Genomic DNA, 17,118 nt, shown 5'->3' with positions numbered 1-17,118 from the left:
CAAAATCCTGAGGGCATTTGTCCCTCAGAATCCTGAGGGAATTTGTCCCTCAAAATCCTGAGGGAATTTGTCCCTCAGAATCCTGAGGGAATTTGTCCCTCAGTATCCTGAGGGAATTTGTCCCTCAGAATCCTGAGGGAATTTGTCCCTCAAAATCCTGAGGGAATTTGTCCCTCAGAATCCTGAGGGAATTTGTCCCTCAAAATCCTGAGGGCATTTGTCCCTCAGAATCCTGAGGGCATTTGTCCCTCAGAATCCTGAGGGAATTTGTCCCTCAAAATCCTGAGGGCATTTGTCCCTCAAAATCCTGAGGGCATTTGTCCCTCAAAATCCTGAGGGAATCCTTCTGGGAGCCCTGAAGGAGCAGATGATAGCAGTGAATTTTCTCAATCATCCCAACAAAATGTTATTTGTAAATTAAAAAAAATAGAGAAATTAATTGCATCTAATATTAGGAATAAATTAATGGAAATAGGGGAAAAAGTGAAAACTAGAGGCTCAGGGAAGGATTTTTCCAGGATATCCATTCCTTCCAGTGGCCATGACAGTATCCCAGTTGGAAAAAATCTCCTTTTTATTTGATTGATGGGACACTTCTACAATGTTCATCACTTTTCAGCCAGTTGGGATTCCTCAGTCCCACCTGGAATTCTGTGCAGCAAATTCCAGGCAGGAACAGCTTAGGAAAAGCTGGAATTGCACAGGGAGCACCACTTGAGGAATTGTAAAAGCTCTGCAGTGACCTGCTGAGATGTGAGGGATTAAATGTGCGTCCAACAGGCAAAAACGTGGAATTTGTTGTGTTTCCCTCGTTTCCTGTGGAAATTTGTGGCTGGAATTCTGTGCTCCAGCTCGTTAGCAGAATCAGAGCTGCCTGAATTGTTAAACAACCCAACTTTTCAACAAATAAATAAATATTAACTCGGTGGTTTGGACTTCCCAGTTCCCATGCTCAGACCTAAACCTCAAAATTATCTTTGCCCAAACATTTGCAGACAGGAGGGAAAAAAAAACCCCTCTTAAATGGCTGATTTTATTAAAGAACATTCCCATTAAAATATTTGAGTGGATAAAGCTCATTCCAGCAGAACTAACAGTGTGTTTGCAGAATAAATCTTGGAGTATTTAGTAGAGATATTAAAAATTAATGGTTTCTGTCCTTTTTTACTTGCCTTTTGCTTCTTCTGTTTAGGAAAAATCCTTTCCCTGCAGCTGGGAAACCTCAGAATGGATCTATGACGTGTCCAATGCGAGTTTTTACCCTCTAGAAATCCCACTGAGGTTTTCCTGGTGGTTTTTGTCCCTGTTACATGAAGATAACTCCCATTTTTCATGTTTAACATTCCCTTTTCAGGAGCATTTCCACTCTGCAGTGTGAGGAGTGTTTAAATTTAATAAATCAAGAACTCCACCTGTCATTTTGAGGTTCAAAACCACAAGTGCAGACCTGATGTGTGTCAATATGAATTGTAGGGGCTGGATCTTGGAAAACAATTGGGATATTCCCTTTATTTATCAGATAATTTCATTTCTCACAAGAGGCAGGACGGGTTTTTAAAGGTGTCCTTGGGGTGGTGGTGGCAGAAATCATTGTCAGGTGAACAAATACCATTGAATTCCTCAGGAAAACTCTATGGTTTTCATTTATTGGGACTTTTACAGCTGCAGAATCTGGGATTTTGATTCCAAAAGGTGTTTTTTTGTTGTTTTTTTTTAAGCAGGAGCTCTCCCAGCCTTTGGAATTCTGTGAGGTTTGTAGCAAATGTCCACATGGTCGGGAATATTCATGGAGGGATGATCCATATCCACGACTGGCTTTGATTTCCGTGGGGTTTTAGGAGCAGTTTGGGGTGTTCACATCAAATCAAGCTGGAATTTGGTCTCTTTTTAATTCCAGAGGGATCCCAGAGCTCGGTGTCAGCTTCCAGTGAGATGCAGCAGAACCAGCCCCAGGCCCTGCACTATGCCCTGGCCAACGCTCAGCAGGTCCAGATCCACCAGATCGGAGAGGATGGACAAGTCCAAGTAGTATGTCCTCAACTTTTCCTAAACAGCACTTCAGCTTTCCAGAAGATAAACACTGCAGGCTTGTGTGGGGAAAAAAAAATAAAATAAAATTAGAGTTATTTGGCAAAAAAATTCCATGCAGGATTTGCTCACACAATTAATGCAGTTTGGTTATTATATAGAGAATTATCAGCCTTTTCCTGGCTGTGTTTACTTAGTGATTTACACTTCAGAGGTAGTTCTGGTGTGACTTCCAAAACAAAATCACATTTATTTATTTGTTTTTTCTGTAAAATTGCATTCTCAGGCACTTTTGAACATCTGGGAGTTGAGTCCTTCCCATGTGTGTTTGTTGAGCTGTGTTGTCCATCAGTGAAAGTTCTAAATATTGACATTTTTTAAGCCTGACACTCCCACCACCATCAGGCCTGATGGTTTTTATCTGTGGTTTTAGTGTACTCTGAAAAAAAAAACCACCTTCACTTTAATTCTTGTGTTCCACAGGATTGTTCAAAATTCAAATTGTTTTTAAAAAGTGTCCTCAGTGAAGTAATTATTTTTGTGCAGGAACTGGGTGGAAATCCTCCTTTTCCACTTCACTTTTGCCATAACTTTTCAGTATTCTCCTGGGAGTTTCTTTGTCTTTTGAGTTCCATGTAGAATTTCAAAGTGGATTTTCTTAATGGATCTGTGGGTGAGATTTAACTGACTGAAAAGTACTTTTCAAGTCTTGAAGGACAAGATAGAAAGGAAAATTATATGAAATATATGACTTTAATAGAACAGATGCTTTGTTCATAGATGGAAATGATAAAAACTTGCCTCATTAAAGGACCTGGATATACTAATTATCCTTCAAATTGTGGAATCCAGGGGAAAAAACCCACTATAAATGGATCTTCTAAACATTCCATCTTTTTCCTGGGAGTGCTGAGAGTTTGATGTGAAGGAGGGAAAGTGATTTTAATCTCCCCCTGGGCTGGGCAGTGCTATAATTTTCTCTCCAGCCCCTATTGTCAGAGGGACACCTTCAGTGTGGTTTTTCTCCCTATAAATAGCCAGTTTCCTTCCAAAGGAAATGAAACTGTTGGAAATAGAGGGATCTGTGTGTCTTTGAAAATCACAGGCAATTGTTCTTGTGTTATAAAATCAGAGGGGCCTTTGACAGAATTCCAAATGATTATCTTTAATCTCATGCAGGCATATTAAAATGAACACAAAGCTTTATAAAACCTCCGGGAGGTTATTTAGAATCCAATCTCCCCTCAGGTAAATCACAGTGGCTGGGAAGGATGCACAAGGAATTCCAGGCACTCTTCTCCTTGCTGGCATCAAATGGCACCAGGAGAGAGGTGGGAATGGGCAGCAAGACCAAATATCACAGGATTAAAACCATCAGGGCAGAATCTCATCAATACAAATCAGGGGAATTGTTCAAATTAATGATTTTCTGCCAAATCCCAGCAGCTGAGAGTCCTCAGTGTGCTCTGTGCTCCAGTGAATGAGCAAAAATAGGTGGATAGACACCTTTGGACACCTCACTCATGGAGATATTCAGTGTCTTGGTATATCTGGTTTAAAACTGACCTTTCCAGATATTTAAATTGAATTAAAGATTGAGTCAACAAAGGTGATAGAAAAATATAACCATTTCTTAGAGGTTATATTATTATTATTATTATTATTATTATTATTATTATTATCATCATCATCATTATGCCTGTTTTCCTTCACCTGATGTAGAAATGAACCAATCTGTGGTCCAAGTCCCTCTGCTTTTATTTCCATCCCAAACTGGGGCAGTACAGGTGCACTTTGCTTTTTTAAAGCTCCTCGATGATCTGATTGCACATTTTGCTTCTGCCCATGAAACTCTGCTGCCTCCAAGGCAGGAGCTGCTTCCTGGGGTTGTGATTTTCCTCTGATGCTCCTTGGTGTTTTCTTTTGTTGTGGATCCCACAGGGCCATCTCCACATAGCCCAGGTGCCCCAGGGAGAGCAGGTCCAGATCACGCAGGACAGCGAGGTGAGCAAAGCCTGGAACCCTGGGAGCTGAGGGAAAATGAGAAAACCTGCTGGAACCAGCAGAAAATGGGCTTTAGAACCTGCTACTTCTGTCTCTAGGGTTTCTTTTTTATTATTATGATTTATATTTATTTTAGTTTTATTAGTTTGATTAATATTTTCCCTCCCTCACCAGCATAAACAGCTCAATGTGTGTTAATTGTTGCATAAGGCTGATGGTTTTGGAAATTTGGTGCTGACAGAGTTTAATAGGAAACCAGTTGAGGTGCTTGCACTGCTTAAAAATGAAATTATTCTATTTGGGTTGATGAACTAAACATGCTCAGAGCACTCAGGGCCTTTCATGGTTGAACAGGAGTTGGAGAAACCTTCAGCCACCATCTAATAAAGAAATATTCCAGGATGAATTCACCCTTCACTCCTGCATCTGGCACTGCAGCATTTGCACTTATTAATTTTTTTTTCCAGAAAAATTGTTCAGTGGAATTGGATGGATAAGTGGATATGGATAACTGGAAATTCAATCCTAAACCCTCCAATTTTGGCTCAACTCCCAAATCCAGGTGGATTTCCCTGTGTATTTGCTGCAGTTGTTGGTTATTTAAAAATCTCATGACTGCTAAAACTGCTCTTGGATTTTTCTATTCCTTCTTCTTTTAAATGAAGAAGGAATAGAAAAATCAGATTAATACAGGCAACAATTTGAATCTGTCCCATTTCCCTGTCAAGGTTTTTCCCTCTCTGGGAAGTGGATCTGCCTGGCTTGGTTTAATCCCTGTCCAAAGAACCCAAATCACAGCTCATAAAACCACTTTGTGAAGGAATATTGTTAACACAGGCAGCTACTGGAGAATAAATATTATCATAAAAATTCTATAAATATTATAGTTAAAGGCTTGTCCTTTGAAGGGCCTGTCAGGCCTTGAGAGAGAGAAGAAAGAATTAAAATACCCTGGCTCTGATGTGTGGTGCTGCCATAAAACTGAAGGAGTTTTTGGGTAAAGAACCACCACAAAGCTGATGATTCAGCAGAGATTGCTGGAATGGATCCCGAGGTTCCAGCACACCCTGCATCCTTTGGCTCTTCTTGTCTGCGGGACTTTCAAAGGCTGCATTTGTCCCTGACAGATGAAAACATCTGGTTTTAAATTGATGACAATGTACACAAGTGAGAGAGGAGCTGCCAGCAAGAGAAACTGTGCAGAAATTGGGATTTTGTCCTCCAAAATGTGCTGTTTCACTGCAAGGCTCTTTTGGGAAGCTGCCTTTCCTTAATCCAAGTGTACTTTTGGAAAGACATCTGTGAGCATGTGAATAAAAACTTCATGTCATAAAGATTTCCTTATTGGACTTTGGAGCTTAAAATACTTTGATTTATTGAGATTTTATTTTATTTATTTATTTGGTTATAGATGTGATCCCTGTAATAGAACTGTGTTGGTTTTCAGTATGGAATGAGGATAAAATAAAAAACAAGTGGTAAATAGCTCTGCAACCCTGTAAAAGTGTTACATGGCAAATTCTGGGTTAGGAAGGCTTGGATTTCAATCTGCAGGTTTATATAAAGAAGGAAAACCAAAAGTTTTACCTCAGAAAAATTTTGCATAGAAACAGATTCTCCAGTAACTTTCAAAAGCAAAACATGCTGGGTGTGCAGCTTCCTTTGGAGCTGCATTGCCTAAAGAACCTTCAGCAGAACTTCCCAAACTCATGGATTTCCTTCATATTGAATCAGATGTTTTGCAGTTTTTGCAATCCCAACCTTGTGCTGATTATCCATTCTCTCCTTTTCCAGGGAAACCTTCAGATACACCAAGTCCACGTGGGTCAGGACGGGCAGGTAGGAGCAGGACTGAGTTTTCCTTGATATTCATTGGGATAATCTAATTTTAGTGCCTGTTTTAAAGAGTCAAAGCCACTCTGGGGCCTTCCTGGTGAAATAAATAACTCACAAAAGTGTAAAACCTGAGCGAAATATTTTGTATTTGGCCCAGCTTGGTTCATCATTCCTGCAAGGGGTTTTCTCCCTCTGTTTTCTCCCTCTTTTGGCTTCTTCCCTCTCCAAGGAGGAGCCGGATTGAGGACAGAGTGCACAGGGGGTTCTTGTCTGCTCTCTGGCACCAGATGTGGCCTCAGTCCCCAGGAACCCAACATTTATTGGAGCAGTTTTTTTGTTTTCTTTGACGTTTTATCCTTTTTCATGGCATGGCTGTGCTGAGAGAAGCAGATCTGCTTTTGTTCTTGTGGATGAGAAGGTTTTATGAGGTGATTCTGCAAACACAAGGTGAGGAAAAGCAGCTTTTCCTGGGATGAGGAATCCCTGAACGTGGAGCTGAGCTCAGGATCCTCAGGATTCCCAGAACTGCTCACATTTGATCTCAGACACACTTGAAATGTTGAGTTCTGCTAAAACAGGGCACAAAAATCCTCCTGCAAGAAGCTTCCAGGCCACAGGAACCAGTGTGAGGAATTGTTGGGTTCCTGGTGAAGCTGAATAAACTGGGAGACATAAACTGGGATGGAGGCTCTGCCATCAGCAGGGTTTCCATTGCTGGAAAATGGTTCATTTTTAGTGGATTAAAAACCAGGAGCAAGCAAATATTGAAGGGATTTTTAGCTCTGTTCTGCAACAATTACTGAGTCAGAATGTGAGGAATTGTTTGGTTCCTGGTGAATCTGAATAACTTGGGAAACATCTGGGATCCTGCCTGGGATGGAGGCTCTGCTTGGAGCTCAGAGGATCCCCCAGCACTCTGAACTTGGCAGAATTTGGATTTAAACAAGAAAATAAATACCTGGAAATGTTTTTTTGCTCAGGGCTGCATTTGCAATTTGGAAAGGTGATTTTTTTTGAGATGTGGTTTTGGTACTTATTGGGTTTTTTCCCTTCTCTGTGAAATATCTCTGTCCAAACTACACCTCCTTACAGGACCAATACTGGATGCTTTTATATCTTTCAGACTGTGGCACGTAGATTAAACTGAATTTATTTGTAATTAAAACCTCACAGCATTATTTTCCTCTCTGCATTATCTATTCCTGTGGAAATTTGTGTGTCTGTGCATGTGTCATAGATGTGAGATAGGGAAGAAAACCAGGATTAATTATCTTTTTTGGGATTTAAATCATGTTATCTAGCTATCTGTACTATCACTCAGCACAGCAGATTTGGGATAATCTTGCTCCTGCCTCAGTGGTCGCTGGCTGTACACACGTGGAAATCAGTTTAACATTCAGTTTTTAGGGATTTTTTTTTTAAACTAACTGTGCTCTGAGCTCTGCTTTTAAACTTTGGTTAAAGCAAAGGATGAAGTGCTGGGTTTTTGCTTTTTCTTCACACACTCAGCTTCATTTTGGTGTGAAAGAACTTCAGTGCCTTGAGCATCACCAGCCAGGAACATTCCCAGGAACTCCCAGAAGTATTTGCTGGGAAATGAGTATTTTTTAGTGGGTTAAAAATCAGGAGCAAGCCGGTATTTAGGGGATTTTTAACATCAATCACTGAAATCTTCAACAGCAGCTGAAGCACTGGAGGGGTGAGGAGCACTGAGGGGTGGGGGAGCTCTGCTGGGAGCCCCCAAAACTGCCCAGGAGAAGGAGTTAAACGAGTTTAGCTAAACCCTGCTCGTGGTTTAAGGCTGGGAGCTGGAGCTGATCCCTTCTCCTTGGCACCAGGAGCGGGATGAGAGCAGGGAACATGTTCTGGGATGAGAGCAAAGCTTCCAGTCAGCTGCTCCAAGAAACTCCTGGGCTTTTCCCCACCTGTCCAGTGTTTTCCAGGCTTTTTTCCTGGATGTTTTGAAGCCTAAATCGCTCTGTCCAGGGACATGGGAATGTGGATAATCAGGAATAACGTGGGGATTCTGTGACTGAGAGCTTTCAGATGAATAATAAATCAATCCTCGCTAAAAACTGAATCTGAACCTGGCTGCTGAATATTCCCTGGGAATATTTCCCAGTGAAAATTCCTATTTTCCATGATTTCCCATGCACAGAGCAGGTGCTGGAGGTTCCCCTGTGCAGGTGAGGTTTGCTGCTGCTGCAGCTTTTCCATCCCTGTTCCAAGTGAAAGGTTGACAAAGCAGGAACTTGGGAAGTTCCTTCCATGAAATGTTAGCAGGGAAATCTCCGAGGTGTTCAGGCACCAAATCTTTGCTGTTCTGCAGAATTTTGCCACTTGCTGATTGAAACTTTTCCCCCCCTCTCTTGTCTTCTCTGTCCTGGTGGTTGCTCTGAGCTCAGATTTTGTTTTTCTGGCATCCCTGTCCATGGAATGAATGAAATCATTCCAGAGGAGCTCTGTCTACCTCCACATGTGTTCTATTAGCTGCAAGTTTCGTATTTCAGTGCACGTTTAATAAAAACCCCAAACTGCAGAAATAATTAAAGCTTCACATTAGCTGAGCCTTGAAACCTCAGAAAAGTGGGATTTTTATTTATTTTTTTTATTTTTTTGCTCTTTGTATTCTATTCTTAAGAATTACCAGGAATTTTCACATTTATCTCCTCTGATTACCTGCCCTGCTTCTTCCCCACCTCCATCCTTTTTTTTTCTTGGAGTTTTGAAATCCCATGCCTCAGGGATACACCTGAGATATAAAAACCAGGACAATTCCAGGAGTTTCCCATTCCTTAATTCTGTTTTTTTATCCATTCCATGCTCTCCACCCTCCCAGGCAGTGTTTCTCCAATTTAGGGATTAATTAGATGGCACCAGGGAAATGGTCTTTAATTATTGCCCGGCTCTTAAATGGAAAAGTCGATATCCTTTAAAATCTGAAACAGGATTGTGTGTATTCAAGGAGAGCCAAGGATTTGTTCTGCTGCAGGAATGAAAAATTCAGGACAATTCCAGCTTTTAATTCACTGTAGGGGAATGGGAAGAAGCAGGAAAATCCAGGATGGCTCTGGCAGGAAAAAACCAGCGAGTGCAAAGAGCTTTTGTTGGATCTGTCTGGAGAGAAATCTGCAGGATTGCTCCTGCAAATGTTGTTTTTCCAAAGGAAAAGTTGGGATTTTATGTAATTTTATGTAATTGTGGACACAAGTGTGTCCCAGGTGAGTCTGGGATGTTCTGGAGAGAGGGAGGGGATCCCATCCCCACACATTTTTCTGCTGTTTGGTGAAGTTTTTGGATGGAGCAGGAATTGCATTTCCTTTTCCTGAACTTTGCCTCTGACAGCTTCAATAGTACAATATTATCCAATAGGGAATATATTATCCTAAAACTCAGTATATAATCCCAAACTGAATATATTATCCCAAAAATCAATATTATCAACTTTTCAAATTCAAAGTTTTCCACTCCCAGACCTGTTTATTTCCATGTTTTTATTCCAATCTGGAGCAGGGATCCATTGTCAGATCCCTTGAGGTAATTTAAACCTCTCAGAATTGAACTTTATTTCATTTACCAGGATGGATAAATATTCTCAGAGTGCTTAGCAGGGACTTCTCATCCAGATACTAAAATATTATTAAAATATGGATATTTAAATTATCCAAAATAAGACAAGAACCATCTAATGCAATTTTTAATTTGTTCATCATGCATTTAATTAGAATATTCTAGATTTAAATACACCAAAATCCTTTCTTTGAGTTGCTCAGTCACAAATTAATCTGAGGCAGGAATTTTTTCCCTGTCCCTAATCCAGGAGCAGCAGAGGGCAGTAGAATTAAGATGATCCTCAGTTGTTTTCTGAAGGAATGAAAAGGGAATTTGGAGTGGGAGAAATGAGCTGCTCCTTGTAAAGGATCCTTTGGTGAGGACAGGGAAGCTCCCAGTGGAATTTCTGTGCTCCCAGTGCTGCTGTGGAATTCCAAAGGATTTTCCCCATTCCAGAACATCCTCTGGAATAACAAACACAGAGAAATGGTTGTTAGAAGAGAAAAAAAATTAAATTAAAAACTCAGTGCAGCTCAGCTGGAGCTTAAAAACTTCTTGATTGTTTTTTTTTTATTTTATATAAAAAATAATTCTTATTTTTAACTGATGTTTCTTCAAGAATTGTAGTAAATTGTCCTAAATTTGCTCCTGGTTTTAGGAGCAAAAAGGCAAAAAATAATTTGGAAACAATTGTGCTTTGTGCAAACTCCCAGAGTATTTATGGAAACTCTATTTATGGATAAAATAAAGTGTTTAAATACTTAATGATGCTTAAATAGAAGCATTTTACAGGCAAGATTTTTTTGGGTTTGCTTGAGGATTTTTTTGTGCATCAACTTTTTAATTTGATGCTCATAGAGCTGGGTCCCCACTTTGTCCCTCAGAGTAATTAATGCAAAACACAAAACTCACCGTATTTAGTACTAAAAACTTAATTTTTAGGCAAAATAGTATTTTAGCAAATGAAAAATAGGGAAATTTTCTTTTGAAGCAGCCCTAAAGCTTAGGATTAAAAAAGGCTTGAGGGAAAATTCTCTGAGTTGGTGATCAGTGCCATCCAAAAGATCTCCAGGGAAATTAATGTTGTGAGGAAAACAGGAATATTTCTGTTAAATCTGGCTTAAAAATTAAGTGTCATGAAATATTTATATATATTTATATGTGTATGTAACACAGATTTATGTGTAATTAATTTGTAGTTTCACTGCAGAATTTAAGATGGGTTTGGAGAAAGTTTGCACTTAATTTAGAAGTTTAAAACAGGATAAAACAGTGCCTAGGAGGATAAAAACTGAGCTCCAGGCTCTGGAAGAGTCCTGAAACAAATTGTGCTCATTTTAAAATAAATTCTTAATTTATTATTATTAATATTAATGTAATTATTATTCATATTTTAATTATAAACTATAAGTTTCTCTACCCCAGCACAAAGGACAGAGCTGCAGTGACACCCAACCAAACAAAAAATAGGGAGAAACCTTCAAGAATTTGGATGGGAAAAGACATTTTCTCCAATTACAAAATTCAGATATTAAATTGAAAATGCCATTTTTGCTCCATGACAAAATTTATCCATTTTGGGGGCAAATGAGGGAATGCAGAGGCTGGGCTGGAGCAGAGCTTTTCCCTGGATTTTTCCCTCAGGATTTAGCCATTATTTCAGGCAGCTTTTCCCAATCCCAAATCTCTTTCTCACCTCACAAACCTCTCCTTTTTCTTTGCCTTTCTAATCAAAAGCAGCAAAATTCACAGAGAGGTGACAAAATGAGCTTTTCTTTTCATTTGATATCAAATAGGAATTTATTTTATCCCCCTAAATGACTTTTTTTTTCCATTTGTGAAACGTTCTGGCTGCTGGAAAGAATGACCAGAGGTGATTTGTTAATCTGTTACAGGCAGTTCTTTGATAGTCCCTCAGTTCAGAGCGATCTGTGCTTGTAAAACAAGATTTTTTTAATGAAGCCTTTGGAAAAGGAGAATATTTTCTGCCTATTTTTTGATTTTTCTCCTCAGAGAAGGTGGGTTTGTTCCATTAAAATTCCATTCAAGCAGACAGGAGCATTTATAATGCTCCAAAGAATACCTTCTCTATTTTGGAGTATATTATGTTCTTTATTCACCCAAATCTTGTTTTAATATTGCTGTAAACTTAATAAGAAGAGATGAGATAGGAAGTGATAATCTTTTAAATATAAGGAAAAATCATTTTCTCCACCTTGATAGGAGGCAGAGGTCTAAGCTGCCTCTTATTAGAGCTGTTGGTAATAAAAATCTCTGCTTGTAGACTGGCAGTGCTCACAAAGCTATCAGGGCTCATCTGGAGAAATAATTTCTTTTTTGTTTTGTTTATTTTTTTTTCTCTTTCTCTCCTTTCCCTGCTTTTCATTTATGACTTTTCTCATCATGTGATCCCAGCCCTGTCTTGATGCTCCAGGTTTCCCTTCTCCCATCCCTCTGTCCGTGCCCTGCTCTCATTTATTTTGGGATATTTGGGATGTCTGGAGCATCCCCTGCCCCACATCCCAAATGCCAGCCCAGGCAGGATTTGGGTGTTTTTAACCTGGAGAAAAGGAGGTCAGGGGAACTCCCCTCTCCTTTCCCACTCCAGGAAGCAGCACGGGGGGAATCTTGAGGAGTTTGGGCTGTTCCCAGATTTTGGGTGGCAGGGTTCAGTGGGATTTTGGGGTGCTTCGTGGCTCTGGGAATCTGTGATGACTAAAAATGGGAAATGGCTCCTCTTTTTCATCTCCTCTCTGTTAAAACACTCGAGTTTTTGCCAACTTTAGGCACCAAACCCATCCCCTTTAAAAATGAAGCCCCAGCTGAAGAATCAATTTCTCCTTTTCAAAGCCAGACCTGTGTGATTTACAGAGATTTTTAACGAGGCACTGTTAACTACAGTGAAATTTGACGGTTGGTTGACTTTTGTTTGTGTTCATAGATTTAATCCTTCACGTAGTTCAACTCCACTTCCAGGCCAACTTTCCAGAACCCTTCAAATCTTTTGAACCTGCTGAGCAATAAATAAATTTTATCTACGAAATTCTGATAAACTGAAGAAGTATGATCCAAGATCCTGAATTTGGGATTAGGTTTGCACATCAATTAAAATAAAACCCTACCAGATGAGCACTTTGGTGCTTGATTTAGACATTAAAACCCTCCTCGGTAGCCTGGCTTTAATTCCTGCTCTCAGCTGCTGTTTTAATTATTTTAATAATCATTTCCTTTATTCAGTATATTAGGATTTATTTATTCAAGGAGGAGCATTTGGAAAGTCTGCTTGGAAAACCATCCCCTGTAGCCATTTCTTTGGTGTTCTGTGAGCAGAATTCCTTGTTGTGGAGTGAGGATTTGGAATGATGAACTTGCTCTGTTTGATTTGATGCAGTCTGCTGGGATTAATTGGCTCCTGCCTGCATCAATTATCCACTCAGAGCTATCAGTTCCTGCCCGGGCTGGAAGCAAAAGCAGAACTGCTTCAGCCACTTTTCCTTTGATACAAACTCTGGGCTCCCACCAGGCCTGACTGAATGAATCTGTTTGAAAAATTGCCTTTTTTTTTATTTTTTTAATATATTTTTTTTTAATAACAACCATTTTTATTCCTAAAATCTGTCACTCTGGAATGTTGCTAAATGTTAGTGTTAAGCAGCACAAGTGAGGTCACCAGGAGGAAGTGTTGGGATTATTTCTGGTGGCAGAAGGGAATTTCCAGTTAACTGGAAATGAGGGATTCATCCCACAGGAATGGCACAGGAGAATTTGGACAAGGGATGGAGTGACAGGACACAGGCAATGGCTTCAAACTAAGAGGGACAACAGCTTAGATGGGATATTTGGGATAAATCCTTCCCTGGGAGGATGCTGAGGCCTTGGCAAAGACACCCAGAGAAGTTTTGGCTGTCCCTGGATCCCTGGAAGTGCCAGGGTTGGACACTGGAGCAGCCTGGGATGGTGGAAGGTGTCCCTGCCCTGGCAGGAGTGGGAATAATGTGAATTTTAAGGTCTCTTCCAACCCAAACCATCCTGGGATTCTCTGAACTCTCCAGCCCATCCTGCATTTAGGTCGTGTGGGGTTTGTGAGGCACCGAATTCAGCCAGAGGCCAAGGCCAGAGGGTGGAAGGGCTGGGAGGGAAAACATGCTGAGATTTTTAGGGAAAAGTCCTAAAAACAATCAGGAATTCACAGTGCTGGGGACTGTGAGATTTTTGGTGTTTGAGTTCAGGACATTTGTGAGGCTGGAAGTGTGAGCAGGGAGGAGTTTGTGGAGAGGCTGAGCCACAGGCCCTGGGCAGGAACATCCCTCCAGCCACGGCACCAGGACTTCTGGGCTCAGCTTGGATGGGTCCATCAGTTAAAATTTGATTTTGGATGGGTCAATCAGTTAAAATTTGATTTTTAATGGATCAATACATAAAAAGCTGTGGTTAGAATAAGAGCAGAGAGACCAGAATGGCTCTGGGTCTGCTACAAATCAACAGAGAGGAGATTGGAAAGAGAAGATTGATTTTCTCCTGGGATCCTGTGGGGTGAAATCACCCCAGGAGTGGCCCCTGAGGCTTTTTCTCTGTCCCAAAAGCAGGACATGACCCCCAAACCCCATTCCTGAATTCCACCAGGACCATTTGTGACAGTTTTAGACAAGCCCCAAACTCAGGGAACATCTCTCCTTCTTCCACGGAGATTTTCCAAATTCAAATCATTTGGTGCCCCCTCATTTTGGGTCCTTTTACATTACTTGGAGTAGAGAAAAAGTAGTAGAGGAAATCTGGGATTGTGGATGCTGGAAATCTGGGATTGATGATGCTGGAAATCTGGGATTTGTGTCTGAAATGGACAGATAAAACTGTTCAGGAGTTACTTTCTCCTGTTTTTATAGAAAATATCATTATACAGAACATTTCCCAGGTACTTCAGTTGTAAAATTCTTCATTAGAGATGCTCCATTGTGAAGATTTAATTTAGAGGTTTTTCTTTGAAGTCTTGCTGGGGTTATTTTGTTGAATAAATAAAATCCTTTCATTTTCCATGCCTTGTTCATTTTAATGGGAAGACATGGACAGAAGTGGAATCCATTTGGAGTCTGCTGTCAAAGTTGATTTCTTTCAACCTCTGTCCCTGATCTTTAAAAGAGCAGAGTTTGGTCTGACTGATGACAGTTGGATAATGAAAAAGGAATGACACCCCTCCAGAGCCAGAGCCTTCCAGAGTGAACATTCCATGTTTTTAACAGTTTTAATCTTATTTCCTGTTCCATTTATCAGGCTGAGCCAGATTGTTTTGTAAGTATTTATTGTTAGGTTGTTTTTTTTTCCTGACTGAAATATCAAATAGGAAGGGTTTTCCTTTCAGCCTCGTATCTCAGATAAATATAAATTATCAAATTACAACAGTGGGATCCAACTTGCCAGACTTTGTCAATGCTGAGATTTTAACATTCCTCTTTTCACTCCTTAAATGATTGACATCTCCAAGGAAATCTGTGTTTTTATCTCTTCAGAATTTCCTAGGATGAAAAACTCAAATCCTTTTAACTGTGGATTAGTGCATAAGTGTAAGAAAGGGGAAGTAAATTCATAAAGAAAATCACTGATATTTACATTATTCCCTGGAAGTGAATAAGATCTCTTTAAATCTGTTTTGCTTAGATGGGAAAACAGAAATCAGAAGTCGATTTTCCCAATGATTCTGCATCCATCAGCCCTTAATCCAAACATTTCCAAGCACTGATGATGAAGAAAAGGACTTTAAAAGTCACATTCTTGAGCCATTGGGTTGGGCTTTATTAGCCAGACCTTGATGTCAGTACAAGAAGTGCCATTCCTTGTGATTTTTTTTCTGAATTCATTCAAATGCCAGATGAATTCCAAATGTTGATTTTGTGAGGGATTGTGTTTTCCGTGGCAAGGCAAACATTTTATTAAAATGATAAATGGATTTGTCATCTGTTTGCATTTTGCCTGTAATTATGATTAAAGCAGAAATTGGTGCAAAATGTTTGAGTGAAATAAAAAAAATAAAAAATCCCTGGGTTCTTTTTGACCCAGCTGAGTGCAAAAAGCAAAATCTACAAAAAATTCCCATATATATATATTATTTTTCCCCCTCATTTGGAAAGTTATTTGTTTCAGGGAGAAAAAAACTGCAATATCATGGAATGGTTTGGGATAAAGGGATTTAAAGATCCAGTTCCACCCATGCCATGGGCAGGGACACTTCCCATTATCCCAGGTTTTTCCAACCTGGCCACGGGCACTTCCAAGGATGGGACAGCCACAACTTCTCTGGGAAGGATTTTACTCCTCATAAGCACTAAAAGTAGGGAAATATGGCAGCAAAAACCACAAAAATCATTTTTTTTTCAATATCCAACCCCAAATAGATCAGAATTAAATTTTCTGTGAGGAGGGGGGTAAAAATGAAAGTAAAAATTATTTTCAGCATTCAAAAATAATTAAAAATCCATCTGGCTTCAGAATCATCTTAAAAAGAGAGGAGAGATTTGGGAGCAGCTGCTGGGACATGGATGTGTTTGGCTTCATGCTCCATTAAATTTTATGGCTGATCTGACATTATCTGCAGAGTATCCTGGCAGGAATTGCCCATTCCAGGCTCGTGTTCAGGAGCTGGTGTTGGATTTTCCCCCAAGGAGATGGGATGCAGGTGGGCTCAGGTGTGTGCCCTCTGTGGAGCTGCAATGGAAATCCCAGGAAAACAGCAACGCTTCTGGCATTTTGTTAATGCCTAGAGAAAATTGCTTTAAAATCCAACTTTTTTTCCCTCATCTCTGCAGCTCCGGGCAAAGGTCTAAGTGTAACAAAGAGGAGAAGTGATGGGAGAATTGCTCCTTTGAAAGGAAAAATATTTGGAGCAAAAAATTCCCATTGTTTTTTTTTCCTGACCAATTAACAGGTGCTGCATGCAATTAAAAGGAGAGTTTGAGGGAATATTTGGTATCAGGGCTGTGTGTGCTGCACCAATTAAACAGAAATATTTTGTTGTAATGTTGTAATTAATTAAAAGAGCTGGAGGTTTACACAGAGTGGGGTCCTGGAGCATCCCAAGGAATTCACATTCCTCAGCAAGGGAGGTGATTCTGGCTGGGATATTTTGGAATCCAAACAACATTTTCTAAGCTCTCAAACCACCAATAGCAGAGTTCAGCCCAGCCCTTATCACAAATCAATAAAAATGATGCTCCCTCCCTTAGGAAATACTGGAAATATGTAACACTTAAATAGATATTTATGGATCCAGAGAGAGAATTTGGAGGGTGAATTCCAAAGAAAAAGCCCAGGGTTTATTTTTGGGGTTGGACTCAGTGCTGACAGGAAGCAGAGCCTTTGGGTTTGAGAGCTGACAGAGTTTTTTAGGTTCAAGCCGGTTCTTGGGTTTTGCCCAGATCTTTTTGGGACTCCAGTATTTTATTCTGTGTGAGTATCTTGTTCTGTATGCAAATTTTCAAGTTGGTTTAGAATTATTTTGGTGCTGGAGTTGTTTTACCTGTGGAAAACCAGGAAAAAAATTGATTTTCTACTCTTAGAATTATCTAGAACTGCCTTGAGAATGAGCTTAAATAAACCCTTCGTTTTCATCCCGTTCTTTGACCTTTCTGAGCTGCTCTTTTTTAGGTCAAACCTCAGACTTTCTCCACTTTATTTACAATATTCATCCATATGTTTAATCAGGCCCTG

At 40.0% G+C, this 17,118-nt stretch overlaps 1 protein-coding gene across 10 annotated transcripts in view; it reads left to right on the top strand.

Annotated features, from left to right (window-relative positions):
- BANP (BTG3 associated nuclear protein) overlaps nt 1-17,118 on the top strand; it is a 110,700-nt gene that overhangs the window by 52,986 nt on the left and 40,596 nt on the right. For 5 of the 10 annotated variants that reach the window (XM_033517103.1, XM_015640127.3, XM_033517106.1 and 2 more), the window contains exons 9-11: nt 1,898-2,028; nt 3,961-4,032; nt 5,827-5,871. In XM_033517103.1, coding sequence (XP_033372994.1) covers nt 1,898-2,028; nt 3,961-4,032; nt 5,827-5,871 — 248 coding nt within the window. Of the gene's footprint in view, nt 1-1,897; nt 2,029-3,960; nt 4,033-5,826; nt 5,872-12,361; nt 12,591-17,118 lie in introns of those variants that run through there. The other 5 variants (XM_033517102.1, XM_033517108.1, XM_033517109.1 and 2 more) reach the window with 3 other exon arrangements.

Source organism: Parus major, chromosome 11 (assembly GCF_001522545.3).
Source record: "Parus major isolate Abel chromosome 11, Parus_major1.1, whole genome shotgun sequence".
In the NCBI taxonomy this organism is placed as follows: domain Eukaryota; kingdom Metazoa; phylum Chordata; class Aves; order Passeriformes; family Paridae; genus Parus; species Parus major.
The sequence above is the reverse complement of the archived record's forward strand: the minus strand, read 5'-3'. Positions and strand labels throughout refer to the sequence as shown.